Here is a 16201-nt window from a genome sequence, read left to right as displayed (position 1 = left end):
TCCTCCTGCTGTTCCTCCATCTAAATGCAACTGGATATTATAGCACCCATAATAAAAAGATAGACTTTACTGAGGGTAAGTAATGCAAAAAATATCAGAAAGAAGTGATCTGGAAGCTGTAACCTCTCCTGGCAATTCAAACAGCACAATGGCACACAAATCCTCTGATCCAGTTACCTGCAGCTGAGTGCCCCTTTAAACATGCTCAGAGAGATCAAACCCGCTAATTTTTACTGGCGGGTTGGGGGTTGGGTGGGATTGCCACGATTTTGCATTAAAATGGCATCAGGGTCCTAATTGCATCAAAGGACCGCTTCGACTGTCTAAAAAGCTGCACGGTTAAAATAGCGGTTGTGAGAACGGACCAGTAACTCCTCTACAGTGATTATAACCACCTTCCCACCCCATTCCCACCAAGCGAGCAGGTTAATATTGCCCCTTAATATTTATGTTTCATTTATGAAATCAATTTAAAATTATGGTCTAGACCTTTCCTCTGAGCTGCTCCCACTCCACTGCCACTTCACTAGAAGTACAGCAAAAACCCGGCGAAGTTACAGTGGTGAAGTGGTAGCAACTCCGAAGAAATTCCCGACCATATGTGCCTTTGATGTTTCCGTCTGCTTAAGTCTATCAGAAGTGATAGTGCAGGTGGATAGAAATGTACCAATGACAAAATGCATAATTTGAATCATACTTCTCAAAATCATCCTGTAGAGCTGTGTGGCTTCCTTTGCCATCCCTGTATTGAGCCGATTCATAGACATCAGTTGGTGATTTTTTTAGATTGAATTTCAAAAGCATATTGTTGTAACCCTGTAATACACATTTCATAAATAATAAATTAAACCTCAGCACTTGATCTATTAAAGTGAATTTCCAAACTGTATTTCTATTTTTTTTTTACATTAGAAAGCATCCATCACATTTAGAATAACCTAAAATTTATATTAACTTTACATTGTGATCCCAGAAGACAAATGTTTCCTGCTTTAGCATATATTTCCACTACGAATATAACCTATTTGCTTTAACAAGTTCACTCATATAAATGAAAGATATACCAAATAATATCTAGGGGAAAAAAACTTTCTATTTATTATGTCATGGTTTAAAATTGTTTATATTTGCTCCATGGGTTCTAAAAGTTTTTCTTTCAAATGGCTTAGAACAATGAATGTACCAAGGAAATCAGTTAGTCACCATGGCGATGAATTTCCTTGCTGTTTTTGGCATAAGTCCAGTGTAAAATCAGGGCAAGTAAATTTTTGTGGCAGGAAAATGGAGCAGAATCTGTTTCCCCCACTGTCCGTCCCCCCACCCTCCAAATTTTCTCTCACTTTTTGGCCCTTCATACAATCCACCCACTGAGTTCCAAGTGCCCTCTTTTAAATATATTATAAAGAGGGGCAGTGGCACTACAGCTCTGCATTTTCTACTTTTACACTCACAAAGCACTAGGGGTAACTAAGACTGAGAATCATGATGCTGCTGCCAGGATCTACTGAGACAGGTGGAAGAGTTTGAGTCTGAAGAGTGGAGTTTCACTAGGAATTTCTGCAGTTGAGAAACACTTTTTACAGTGAATGTAATGTCATTCTGCCGACAGACCTGGACCTTAAGACTTCTGATAGGATTAGACCACCAGGAGATTTTAATTCCCACCCAACAGCCCACTGTCTACTCACAGTGAGTGCTCCTCAGGAGCAGGTGTGGCATTCCCTATTGGATACCTTTGTATGCCATTATCATGGAGGAGGAAGAGCAGCAGCAGCACAGGATGGAGCAAAGGAGCATCAAATAGCATTTAAGGAAGTTGCACCTCACCTCCCTATAAAATATATAGGAAGAATTTGAGGCAAGTTGTTGGAATAATCAGGAGGAGCTTTATCCTGCATCTAACGTTGGCTTTATCTAATGGGAAAGTGTTCAATACGGAAACTAGATGTAAAAAGAGTATTTTTTTATTCTCAACAATGACAACCCTCAAAACAAACTCATACTAGAAAGTACAATATAAATAACAAAATTATAAATATCTTCCTTTATTTGGAATAATTGAGGGTATGATTAATTTCCTACCTTTCTAAGCACATCATAAATGTCAAATTCTATTTCTTGTAATGTTTTGTCATCCTTGACTTCTGAATAGGTGTCATTAATGATAGCCAAAAACACATTCTGTAAAGAAACATCAATTGTGTAATGCACTGTGCACTAATCAAACAATCGAGCAGGAGTGAGAATGTGTATAAATATAATTGTGTTCACAACATAAAGAAATTCTTATAAAGCAGCATTGAGTAACTAACTTGAACCTGCATATTCTGGCAACCCTAAGTGGAGATCAGTGTTTAAGTCCCAATTTTTCGAGACTTTGCTGGTAGCATGAAACCTCATTGTGGCAAACATGAATCGGAAGATTAGGCCCCCATCTAGTGCATCCAATTTGCAGTGCACCTAATGTTTGAAAGAGCATTTTTAAGGAATTGTAAACAATTTTACAACACCAAGTTATAGTCCAGCAATTTTATTTTAAATTCACAAGCTTTCGGAGGCTTCCTCCTTCGTCAGGTGAACGATGTGAAAATGAAATCCTCGAAATGAAATCGCATTTATAATTCACAGAACAATGCTTGGTGAGTACAGACAGTTTTTTCAACTGCCCGTTGCCAAGGCAATCAGTGTGCAGACAGACAGGTGTTACCTGCCAGGTCTCACAGAATATACAAATCACCAAAAAAAAACAACAAACAAAAAAAAAAGAGATAGAGAGGTAGAAACATAGAAAAGACAGCAACTGACCCGTTATATTAAAAACAGATAACATTTGTTCGCTGGTGGGGTAACGTGTAGCGTGACATGAACCCAAGATCCCGGTTGAGGCCGTCCTCATGGGTGCGGAACTTGGCTATCAATTTCTGCTCGACGATTTTGCGTTGTCGTGTGTCTCGAAGGCCGCCTTGGAGTACGCTTACCCGAAGGTCGGTGGATGAATGTCCATGACTGCTGAAGTGTTCCCCGACTGGGAGGGAACCCTCCTGTTTGGCGATTGTTGCGCGGTGTCCATTCATCCGTTGTCGCAGCGTCTGCATGGTCTCGCCAATGTACCATGCTCTGGGGCATCCTTTCCTGCAACGTATGAGGTAGACACCGTTGGCCGAGTCACAGGAGTATGAACCATGCACCTGGTGGGTGGTGTCCTCTCGTGTGATGGTGGTATCTGTGTCGATGATCTGGCATGTCTTGCAGAGGTTACCGTGGCAGGGTTGTGTGGTGTCGTGGACGCTGTTCTCTTGAAAGCTAGGTAATTTGCTGTGAACGATGGTCTGTTTGAGGTTGGGTGGCTGTTTAAAGGCGAGTAGTGGAGGTGTGGGGATGGCCATAGCGAGGTGTTTGTCCTCATTGATGACATGTTGAAGGCTGCGGAGAACATGGCGTAGTTTCTCCGCTCCGGGGAAGTACTGGACGACAAAGGGTACTCTGTTGGTTGCGTCCCGTGTTAGTCTCCTGAGGAGGTCTATGCGATTTTTTGCTGTGGCCCGTCGGAACTGTCGATTGATGAGTCGAGCGTCATATCCCGTTCTTACTAGGGCGTCTTTCAGCGTCTGTAGGTGTCCATCGCGTTCCTCCTCATCTGAGCAGACCCTGTGTATTCGCAGGGCCTGTCCATAGAGGATGGCCTCTTTGACGTGGTTAGGGTGAAAGCTGGAAAAGTGGAGCATCGTGAGGTTGTCCGTGGGCTTGCGGTAGAGTGAGGTGCTGAGGTGCCCGTCTTTGATGGAGATTCGTGTGTCCAAGAAAGAAACTGATTCTGAGGAGTAGTCCATGGTGAGCTTGATGGTGGGATGGAACTTGTTGATGTTATCGTGTAGTCTCTTTAGTGATTCCTTGCCGTGGGTGCATAGAAAGAAAATGTCGTCGATGTATCTGGTGTATAGTGTTGGTTGGAGGTCTTGTGCAGTGAAGAAGTTCTGCTTGAACTTGTGCATGAAAATGTTGGCGTATTGGGGTGCGAATTTGGTCCCCATGGCTGTTCCGTGTGTTTGGGTAAAGAACTGGTTATCGAAGGTGAAGGCATTGTGATCCAGGATGAAGCGGATGAGTTGTAGGATGGCTTCCGGAGATTGGCTGTTGTTGGTGTTGAGTATTGATGCTGTCGCAGCGATGCCGTCATCGTGGGGGATACTGGTGTATAGTGCCGAGACGTCCATCGTGGTGAGAAGTGTTCCTGGTTCAACTGGTCCGTGGGTACTGAGTTTTTGTAGGAAGTCTGTAGTGTCGCGACAGAAGCTGGGGGTTCCCTGTACGATGGGTTTCAGGATGCCCTCGATGTATCCAGAGAGGTTCTCACACAGGGTTCTGTTGCCTGATACGATAGGCAACGGAACCCTGCAGCCTCTGCTTTCATTTTTAAGGAAAGCAGAGGCTGCACTACAGGCAGGCATGAACCTCATTTAAATTGTATATTCAGGCATATGAAGTCTTACACCGAACTTCACGATGTTGGGTGTGGCCAGCCCTGAATGTGCAGCTTGCCTCTCCGTATAAAATGGGTGCATGACAGTAAGAGATGTGCTTTGGATTGTCTCTTAAAGCAAGTTTGCTGCTGTTATATTGAGTGTTTTGAAATCTAGGTTTTTTTTGCCAGTCAGCATTGCTCTGTTTGTGCATTGTACACTTTATTTGACACCTGTATTGTTGCCTTTTTGCAAAAACCGTATACTTGGCTAAGATAAGTTTCTGGGTAATTCCTGCTGCGGTACAAGTTGCAGCTAACAGTTCGAAGGCTGGATATCCCTTCACTGTTCCCATTGTGTTACATGAATTAGATGAGCAGGGCCAATTAATGAGGGACAGCATCTTCAAACCCAACATCACCTCAGAGAACATGGTCACTGCCATCAATATCCAAAGACTCATGTTTACAGACCAAGCAACTCCTACCTGGATATGTCACAGAAGACCTGTCTTTGACACCTCTGCTTCACCGCAGAAGTAGTAACTGAGTTGTGCCACGTGCTGCAGTCTGATTTACATTCAATTTCAAGGATTGTCATGGCTCTTCCTTACTCTGTGAAGGTCACTACAACATTAAGCTTGCATGCAGCAGGATCCTTCCAGACCACTGCAGGTGACATTTTCCAGATAACCAGTCTGTTGTTCATTCCTGCATAAAGCAAGTGACTGACACCATGTTTGCCAGGGGAAACACCTTTATGTTAATGCCCATTATCTGGGAAGCAACCCTGCTGTTTTCATTTTGTAGCATTATTGATGGTTTTCAGAGAATGAACAAATGGCTGTTGGGAGCCCTTTGCAGCCATGGTTCATGTCCCCAATTAGAAACCTCCAAACAGCAGTAGAGCACAGATACAGTGCCACCATTCAACTTTCTCTTGAGCACATTATGAGGACGTTGAAGCAACAATTCCGCTCATAGAATCATACAGCACTGAAGGAGGCCATTCAGCCCATCATGGTTGTGCCGGCTGTTTGAAAGCTGTCCAATCGATTCCGCTCCTTTGCTCTTTCCCCATAGCCCTGCAAATTTTTCCTTTTCAAGTATTTATCCAATTCCCTTATGAAAGTTACTATTGAATCTGCTTCTAACACCCTTTCAGGCAGTGCATTCCAGATCATAACAACTTGCTGCATAAAAAGATTTCTCCTCGTCATGTTGTTTGGAGTACTGCCTGGGTCCTCTAAATTCAACACTATCTGTTGCATGCTGCATAACTTTGCCATCCAAAGAGGAGAGAGATGCAGTAGCATGAGGAGCAGGCCCAAAGAAAGCAAGGCCCACAGAAGGAGGATACAAAGAAGTTACAACACAGAAATGGGCCATTGGTCCAATCCGTGTCGTATCGGCGTTTACCCTCCATGTGAGCAAATACTTCCATTCAAATTTCCGCACCTTGTGATATTCCTTCAACCCCTTTTCCTTCATTCACCTATCCAATCTAATGTTGACATAGTTTCTGCCTCAACCAGTAACCCTGGAAATGAATTCCACCGCTTTACATCTCTCTGCGTAAAGAAGTTTGTCCTACCCTTTGTTCTAAATCGCTTACATTTAACCTTATATCTGTATTCTTGACTTCTCAACTACTGGAAACAGTCTGCTTCTATCTACCCTGTCCCAACCTTTTATTATTTAAAAATATCTTCTATCATATCACCCCATAATCCTCATTGATCCAAAAAAAAAATTCAAGTGTTTCTGCGTATTTGTATTTCCTTATACCAGGCAGAGTCCTAGGGAATCTGTGTTGTAACCATTATGAAGAATGAAGAATGAGGAAGAGGGAGAGGTATTGTGGACAGAGATGATGTGCAGGCGGGGAAATTGGTGCAGAACTCTGAAAAAGAGTCAGTATTGTCAATTACAAGCCTGACTCACGCTGACAGCTTGCCCTTCCTGTGAAATGAGGCACGTAGCTCAAAATGCTTCGGGTGGGCAAATCAGACGCCCGGCCCACATTGTGCCCATTTCAGGCATATGTTGAAGATTACCCTGTGACTCCAATCTTAGGAGTCTGATAACCTGAACCCCTTTGATTAGATTACAGCATGTAAATCGCTCAGTAATTAATTATTCAACATAGATAATCCACATTTATAGAATGCATAATTATATTTCAGTTACATATACTTTGAAGCTACTATAAACAGACAATACTGAACATTCAGTGTTGTATTGTTGCTCATGAATGTGTGCCCATTGCAGCAATTAACTGTATTCAATGTAAAATCAGTATGTAAACCATAATTCCACATTAAAACTCTGTTTTAAAGATACACGTCACTAATATTTATCACTAACACTATATCACTCACCAGCAGTACAAAGAATAAACAGAATACAAATGTGATGAAGTAAATGGGTCCAAGGATTTGGTTTGCCTCTTCAAGTTCAGCAAAATCAAAATCTCCCAGAATAATCCTAAACTGTGCAAAACTGAAAAGAAAGGTTTATAGATTTTTTTTTAAAAAAAACTTCGCCTGGTGAACATAATACAAGTTGACAGAATCTTAAAATGTTTAAAATACAGTTCTATTAAAGGAGCATTGGATGTAGTACAGAGGAAAAAATACAGGTTCCAAACACACTTATTCTACACACTTAAGACATTTAACTCATAGGAAAAAGTACTGCATGCAATTAAGGAAGACAAAACAGCCATAAGATTAGCCAAGAGATCTCTGCAAAAGAAGATGGTGCATAATTGTGGCAGTAATAGCAAAAGCTTTTTTAGCTATGTAAGTAGTCAGAAGACCATAAAGGACTGCATAAGGCCAGTAAAGGATATTGTAGGGCAGATTCAAATTGATTCTCAGGTTATGGCAGAGCTGTTAAATGACTATTTTGCATCAGTCTACACTCCTGTAGATGATGTTTATGTTCTAGATGCAGGGTGCTTAGTATTGAATAGCATTATTAAAATTAAAATAAATAGTAATGTCATCTTGGATAGGTTAGGAAAGCTCAAAATTGATAGGGCCCAGGTCTGGATAATATCCATCCAAGGGCGATTAAAGAGATGGGACAGGTACTTCTGTGAGCCCTTTGTCCGTATCTTCACTAGTTCGATAGAGTCAGGGATAGTTCCCGTAGACTGGCAGCTAGCTCATGTCGTTCCTATTTTCAAAAATGGGGACAAATCAGAGCTGGGGAACATCAGGCCTATCAGCATGACATCTGTTATTGGGACGATGCTGGAAGGGATTGTAAGAGATACCCTTTATGATCACTGGGAAAGGGAAAAGGCTATTAGAAATGCACAAAACAGCTTCCAAAAAAATAGGTGGTGCCTAACAAATTTGATAGAGTTTTTAGAGGAAGTCACTAGGGTAGTGGAAGAAGGTAATCCGGTAGACATTATCTACCTGGACTTTCAGAAAGCCTTTGATAAGGTACCTCACACTAGGTTACTTCACAAGATAGAATGTTGTATCAGTAGCAATTTGAAAAGCTGGATTATCAATTGGCTCCAATCCCACAGCCAAAAAGTTGTAGTTAAAGGATGTGGTTCAGCTTTTGTTACCAGTGATGTCCCCTAGGGATCGGTCCTAGGCCCACAACTCTTCACGGTCTCTATTAATGACCTGGACAATGGTGTTGCGAGTATGGTAAATAAGTTTGCAAATTATACCAAAATCTGTGCAAGGGTTAAGACGGTAGAGGAATGCAATCAAATCCAAAAAGATTTAGATGTGCTAGGAGAGTGGGCCACACATTGGCAAATGGCATTTAATTTAGATAAATGTAGTGTCATGCTTGTTGGTAGGGCCAACACAAAATACACGTATCATTTGCAATACTGAAAGAGGGTGAGAGAAAAAAATCTTGGTGTTATTGCGCACAGATCACTAAAGGTTTATGACCAATTAGGTAGTAGTAATGGAACCATTCAGTATAAATCAAAGGACACCATTTTGACACTATACAGGTCGCTGGTCAGACCGCATCTAGAGTACTGTGCCCAGCTTTGGTCCCCCCACTTGATGGGTGATAGAGTGATCTTGGAAAAGGTCCAGAGGAGAGCTACAAGAATTATTCCTAGCTTAAAGAACCTCAGCTACTCAGATACACTCAAGGACCTTGGTCTATTTACTTTAGCCATGATGTGGAGATGCCGGTGATGGACTGGGGTTGACAATTGTAAACAATTTTACAACACCAAGTTATAGTCCAGCAATTTTATTTGAAATTCACAAGCTTTCGGAGGCTTCCTCCTTCCTCAGGTGAACGAGGAAGGAGGAAGCCTCCGAAAGCTTGTGAATTTAAAATAAAATTGCTGGACTATAACTTGGTGTTGTAAAATTGTTTACAATTATTTACTTTAGAGTAGTGTAGACTTGGAGGTGACCAGATAGAGGTCTATAAAATACTGGAAGAGATGGATAGTGTCCCTATTGATAGATTATTCCAGTTTAACAGATTGGGGAGGACCAGGGGACACCCGTTTAAGCGATGGAAGAGTAGGAATAGACTGGATGTTAGGAGGTTCTTTTTCCAGAGAATTGTGAGCCTCTGGAATATATTGCCAGCTGGTGTGGTGGGTGCTTACTCTCTGCCTGCCTTCAAGAGGGAGCTGGACTGATTCCTGTCTGAGGCAGAGATTGCATCATATAAGGTAAGTGTCTTTACAGATAACACTTGATCCATGTGATATCCTGGACTGGTTTTGATCGCCTGAGGGGGTCGGAGAGGAATTTTCCATTATTGGCCCTGAGTTTTTCTGGTATTTTTGCCTCTCCCAGGAGATTACATGGCTGTGGATGTGTGTGTGCGTGTGGGGATGGGGGGGGGGGGGGCGGGGAGGGAAGAAGTGTTTAGCCATGATGGTCTGGCCATCATCGGTGTGGGGCAGGCTTGATGGACCAGCTGGTCTTTTCCTGCCCGGCAACTTTGTGTGTTCGTAAACCATATATTTATTAATGCAGAAACTCTCAAGTATTTTGTTCCTGTCACTATTCCCTTTTCCACGAGGCTACAAGATTGTGTGTGTGTGTGTGGATGATTCAGTGGACTTCATTGCTGCTCAGAAGAAAACATTTCCTGGGGTTGTAAGTATTATGATACAAATGATGCGACAAAACTTTCCTGCTATTTGATTTCATTCTTGGTGTATTTGTTATTTCAATTGTTTTACCATATGCTTCTGCTGATTTTTCATAAGAGGGGGAGCTGCTGAGCAGCCTGCATACATATTGTGGGGTCAACAATGCAGTCCCGGTTCTGTGGACACCTCCACCTGAAGAGGCAAGGTCAGCTCACTACCCCCAGAGTACTGTGCTTGCCAAAGTCAGGGGGTGGAATTTCCTGTACCAGCAGCTCTTAAAAGAATTGCTGGCTGTCCATAAACATGTACTTTTTTTTCTTGCCGAACAAGGTTAGGGATAAAAGCTGGGGGGGGGGGAACAAACCTTCAGTAATAAAGAGTACAACTAGAGCAGCATGAATAAAGGATCCATCGAGTTTCAATAGCTTTCTTCATCCAACAAGATCATAACAATACAGAAACTAAGAGATACAGCAATGCGCTTTCAAAAACAAAGCAACAGGCCTCCTTTGCAGCACCTGTTTTATAAAGGTGTTCAGCCTATTAGGCACTGCTTTATCTTATAAAATTGTAGGCTGTAATTTGCTTTGCAGAGTTCAAATTCTCAAAGCTCTTCAGCATTTTGTCATGCAATGAGCATTTGGTGCATAATAGGCCTCAGGTTCTGCATGCCATAATATAGGGAGCTGGTGTCTGATTTGCATTAGTGCTTTGGACAACTGCTGTCAGATTATCAGCCCCTGCTGACAGCGATGGAGTGAGGTTACTTTTTCCATCCGGATCCTCTTTTGGATAACAAGAATTATTGTGGAGATGCCGGTGATGGACTGGGGTTGACAATTGTGAAGAATCTTACAACACCAGGTTATAGTCCAACAATTTTATTTTCAAATAAAATTGTTGGACTATAACCTGGTGTTGTAAGATTCTTTACAAGAATTATTGTGGCAGGAGAATTTGGATTACTGCAGTCATTTTTTTGTTCTGATGGAATAGCCCCGTTACCCCCTTTATCTCAGCTAGATTACTAGCTGATAAAATTAATAAAATCCATGAGATAAAAGGAAAAATTGTGAATCTGAAATAAAAATAAAAAATACAGCGAATACACAGTAGGCCTATCAGCATGTGAAAAGTTGCCGAATGAGCGAGGACCCTTCGTCAGAACTGAACAAGGATGCTAAGAGAACCTGCTGTGTACTTCTACATTATCTGTTTTTCTGTTTCCATGTATAACAAAATCAACGGCTAGAATGCTGTGAAGCAAACAACTTAACTGCTTTATATTTCTACTAATCAATAAATAAGCTATTTAAGCTGTATGCATTCTTCTGAATACTCAATCATAGGAATGCAGGAACAGAATGTTATAAGCTTGGTTCTGTAACTATTCTACTCAGTATTCAGATATTGCAATTTTAATACATACATGCAGCTGCCAAAAGTGTGAAAACTGTCCACCTGAGTGCCAAAGATAAGGTAGCCTAACTGAGCATATCCAAAAAATACTATAAAAAACATTATGGCAAATCCAACAATCCCTTTGGCGCAGCGAGAGAGGGTTGTAGACAGCTGAGTCATAGTCATATTGAAACTAATGTATTTGAATATCTAAAACAAAATAAACAAAATAGATATTTAGAATTCCAATCCAGAATTTGCCATGTTCAAGTTGATTTTATTGTTTATCTTCTGAGAAATGGATTTACAAAAACATATCCTTAAAATACTCTTTATTACCATTATATAACACCAAAGGGGTTTTTATAAACCAAATTCAATTATCTTTAACAGCTTATGGATTTAAATAGTTTATTAATACCACAAACCAAATCTTAACGATTGAGTTTATATTAATAGAAAATTGTTTTATTTCTACGTAACTTGTAATAAAGTGATTCCTATTAAAAAGTAGGAATTTGCACTAGCGAATTCTAAGTTCACCGGAGTGAAAACTCTACCGGGCGATTTTCTGCCCTGGCACCTGACTGATAGCCATGTCAGCCTTGGCTCAGTAGTAGCACTCTTGCCTCTGAGTCAGAAAGAATCGTAGAATGGTTACAGCACGGAAGGAGGCCATTCATCCCGTCGAGTCCATGCCGGCTCTCTGCAAGAGCTATCCAGCTAGTTCCGCTTCCCCACCCTATCCATGTAGCCCTGCATTTTTTTTCCCTTCAAGTATTTATCCAATTCCCTTTTGAAAGCCACGATTGAATCTGCCTCCACCACCCCCTCAGGCAGTGCATTTCAGATCACAACCACACGCTGCGTAAAAAATGTTCTCTCATGTTGCCTTTGGTTCTTTTGCCAAACACCTTAAATCTATGTCCTCTGGTTCTTGACCCCTCCGCCAATGGGAACAGTTTCTCTCTATCTACTCTCTCCAGACCAGTCATGATTTTGAATACCTCTATCAAATCTCCTCTCAACCTTCTCTGCTCTAAGGAGAACAACCCCAGCTTCTCCAGTCTATCCACGTAACTAAAGTCCCTCATCCCTGGAATCATTCTAGTAAATCTCTTCTGCACCTTCTCGAAGGCCTTTACATCTTTCCTAAAGTGTGGTGCCCAGAACTGGACACAATACTCCAGTTGTGGTCAAACCAGTGTTTTATAAAGATTCATCATAACCTCCTTGCTTTTGTACTCTACGCCTCTATTTATAAAGCCCAAGATCCCGCATGCTTTCTTAACCGCTTTCTCAACCAGCCCTACCACCTTCAAAGATTTGTGCACATATACCGCCAGATTTCTCTGTTCCTTTAGAATTGTACCCTTTAGTTTATATTGCCTCTTCTCGTTCTTCCTACCGAAATGTATCACTTCACACTTTTCTGTGTTGAATTTCATCTGTCTTGTGTCCGCCCATTCCATCAGCCTGTCTATGTCCTCTTGAAGTCTATCACTATCCTCCTCACTGTTCACTACACTTCCAAGTTTTGTGTCATCTGCAAATTTTTAAATTGTGCCCTGTACACCCAAGTTCAAGTTATTAATATATATCAAAAAAAGCAATGGTCCCAGCACTGACCCCTGGGGAACACCACTGTATACTTCCCTCCAGTCTGAAAAACAACCGTTCACCACTACTCTCTGTTTCCTATTACTTAAACAATTTCGTATCCATGCTGCCACTGCCCCCTTTATTCCATGGGCTTCAACTTTGTTGACAAGCCTATTCTGCGGCACTTTATCAAACGCCTTTTGGAAGTCCAGATACACCACATCAACTGCACTGCCTCTTCGACCCTCTCTGTTACCTCATCAAAAAGACATGGGTTTAAGTTCCACTCCAGAGGGTTACGCACCATAATCTAGGCTGACGAATCAGTGCAGTACTGAGGGCATGCTGCACTGTCAGAAGTGCTGTCTTTCGAATGAGACGTTAAACCGGGGTCCTGTCTGCTCTCTCAGGTGGATATAAAAGATCCCACAGCATTATTTGAAGAACAGCAGAAGAGTTTTCCTTGTATCCTGGACAATATTTATCCCTCAAATAACACTACTAAAACAAATTATCTGGTCATAATATCATTTCGGTTTACGGGATCTTGCTGTGTGCAATGTGGCTGCTATGTTTCCCTACATCACAACAATGACTACACTTCAAAAGTACTTCATTGGCTGTAAAATGCTTCAGGACGTCCTGAGGTCATGAAATGCACCAGATAAATGCAAGTTCTTCCTTTCTAATAATACTAATACACAATACTCTTAAAATAAAGCAAGTCATTCATTTCAGAGCCTGAAATTTCTAAGCAAGTTACTTGACCTCTTAATGAATTAAGGAACTTCTAAGCATGCACAATTATCTGAATTCCCACAGAGAGTACTCCAGCAGTGGTCTTAAAGGAACAGGCCAGGATAGCAGTTAAATATCAAAGTTGTGCTCTAGATTCTAGACGATCCATAAACAGCATCACGGAAAATAAATTAGTAACTTTTAAATCTTTTTTGCAAAGTAATGTACTGATAAAATACCTTTATCCATGCGATGAAAACAGTAAATGCAATTATGATGTTATACCGGTTCTGCCAGTAAGCCAAGAAGTAGAGGTTTGGGTATGAGTCTGAATTTTCCAGAAGTTTCCCAAGTAATAAAGTTACTTTAATTGTACGATAGATGTTGTAAAAGATGGCAAGTAAAGAAAACTGAGGGAGAGAAAAATGTAATGAAATCAAAATTGAAACTGGTTTCACATTTGTTGCTTTTAAAAATATAAAATTATAATTCATTCTTTCGGTAGCGTTTCAAAATATTCTGGACCAGTAGGCAGAAAATAAGTACAGTGAATTGGATAAGGGGTTGAGGGGTGATCTAATCAAGGTCTTTAAACTGATAAAGGGATTCAATACAATAGATACAGAGAAACTATTTCCTCTGGTGGGGGAATTCGGAACAAGAGGTCATAATCTTAAAATTAGAGCTAGGTCATTTAGGAATAAAGTCAGGAAGCTCTTTTTCACACAAAAGGTAGTGGAAAGAACTGCAACCTGCTTTAAAAAAAGTAATACATTGTTAGATAATACATTTCAGAAGCTCTGGTGCAGAAGCGGGAGTCATCAGAGGTGATGTGATGGAAATGGATAAACTGAGAAAAAGAGATGGAGTCTTTACAGGAACAAGGGTGGGAAGAAATATATTCTAGGTAGTTATGGGAATCAGTGGGCTTGGAGTAGATGTCTGTGGAAAGCCCAATGCTTGAATTAGAGTCAGAAGTTCAGGAAAGAAAGAGAAAGAACTTGTATTTATATTGTATCTTATCATGTCGTCAGGACATATCAAAGTGTTTTACAGCCATTTTTACATATAGTTACTGTTATGTTATGCACAAACATCAAATGAATGAATCACCAGATAATCTGTTTTTGGTGATGTTGGTTGAGGGAGGAGTGTTGGCAAGGACAGTGAGAGAACTCCTTGCTATTTTTCAAAAAGTGCTAAGGGATCTTTTACATTTACCTGTGCTGGTAGATGGGCCTCGATTTAAAGTCTCATCTGAAAGATGGCACCTCTGGCATACCTGCACTCCCTCAGTTTTGCACTGAAATGTCAGCCTAGATTATATGCTTAAGTCCACTGTGGAACTTAAACCCACAATCTTCTGACTTACAGGCGAGTGAGCCAAGCTGACACTAAAAGGGTCAGAAATGAACTACAGAAAGGTGAGGGATAAGTGGAGCTTGGAAGCAAAGCTAATGAAATTCTAAAGATCAGAAAGCAGCACCAATAGTCATCAATGTAACAGAGCATGAGGTCAGGGAGAGACTTTAGTTGGATTGGAACAAAGAAGGGTCACATATCTTTCAAAAGGACAATCATACCTAGAACCCATGCATATTCCCTTAGTGGTATCTTTTACCTGGAGGAAGTGCATGGAGTTAAAAAGGAAGTTGTTTAAAGTGAGAACGAGTTCAGCCAGGTGAGTATGGGGGGGCTGTTTGTGTCAGCTTCAGATTGGGAAGAAACCTCCCCCAGTGACAGATGGTGGTATAGAGGTGGAAAGGAGACTTCAACCTTCATCTCAACTCATTATGCTCTCTCTCCTCTGAGTTCACTGCCCTCTTATCGTCCTTTAATCTCTCCCTCCATATAAACTCCCCTACCCATATTCATGGCCACCCCCTCGACCTTACCATCTCACGTGGCCTCTCTACTCCCATTGATCACTTCCTTGTATCCCTCTCCACCCACATTCCCCTCCCCCTCCCAATCCCACTTCCTTCTGTGATCGCCACTGGAAAAAACTCTCCCCCAAGTCACTTACAACAGCACTTTCAAATTCCCAACTGTCTAGCCTTTGGCCCTCCCTTCACCACAACACTTCTGCAGCTATCGATCTGCTCAATCACACTCTTGCCTCCACCTTTGATACCCTTGTCCCCATTAAAACCATTACTCCCTCTCACCCTGGTATGGCCCTCATCTCCGCTCCCTTATGTCCAAGGGATGCATACTTGAACATTTATAGCAGACAACTGGTTTAGCCATTCATTGCCAGATCTGGCTGGACCACATAAAGCACTATCGGGACCTGCTCTCCTCTGCCAAAACTGCTCACTATTTCAGGATCATCCTGGAATGCAAAGAAAACCCCCAGCTTCTCTTCATTACAAATTGACTTCATAAACCCCTTTCCCCTGCCTCCTCCACCCTCATCTCCAACAAGAAATGTGAGGAGCTCATGGACTACTTTGTTACTAAGATTGAAACCATCTGTTCAGCTGCTTCTGCCACTTCCCTCCCTTCCCCTAGCCCACCAAGCTAAACTTCCCCTACCGTTCCCCCATGCCCTAGCCCTGAACTTGCATCTTTCTCTAGTTTCTCTCCTATCTCACCTCATGTCCTCTCTGAACTCATCTTGACCGTAAGACCCACCTCCGGCTCCCTCGACCCTATTCCCACCAAACTGCTGACCGCCCAACTTCCCTTCCTGGCCCCCATGTTAGCTGATACCGTTAACAGTTCCCTCTCCTCAGTTACTGTCCCCCTCCCCTTCAAATCTGCCATCATCACCCCCCTCCTCAAAAAACCCACCCTCGACCCCTGTCCTTGCAAACTACCAGCCCATCTCCAACCTCCCTCTCCTCTTCAAAGTCCTTGAACGTGTTGTTGTCTCCAAAATCCGTGCC

At 41.8% G+C, this 16201-nt stretch overlaps 1 protein-coding gene across 1 annotated transcript in view; it reads right to left on the bottom strand.

Annotated features, from left to right (window-relative positions):
• Nucleotides 1-633: 633 nt before the first annotated feature.
• The window catches only part of LOC137332204 (polycystin-2-like protein 1), a 31721-nt gene continuing 16153 nt past the window's right edge, over nt 634-16201 (bottom strand). Inside the window, exons 7-11 of the mRNA XM_067995900.1 lie at nt 13550-13720; nt 10999-11180; nt 6841-6961; nt 2083-2181; nt 634-816 (exon numbers count right to left, since the gene is read on the bottom strand). Of these exons, the coding sequence (XP_067852001.1) occupies nt 634-816; nt 2083-2181; nt 6841-6961; nt 10999-11180; nt 13550-13720 (756 nt within the window). The remainder of the gene's footprint in view (nt 817-2082; nt 2182-6840; nt 6962-10998; nt 11181-13549; nt 13721-16201) is intronic.

This window comes from Heptranchias perlo, chromosome 14 (assembly GCF_035084215.1).
Source record: "Heptranchias perlo isolate sHepPer1 chromosome 14, sHepPer1.hap1, whole genome shotgun sequence".
In the NCBI taxonomy this organism is placed as follows: domain Eukaryota; kingdom Metazoa; phylum Chordata; class Chondrichthyes; order Hexanchiformes; family Hexanchidae; genus Heptranchias; species Heptranchias perlo.
The sequence above is the reverse complement of the archived record's forward strand: the minus strand, read 5'-3'. Positions and strand labels throughout refer to the sequence as shown.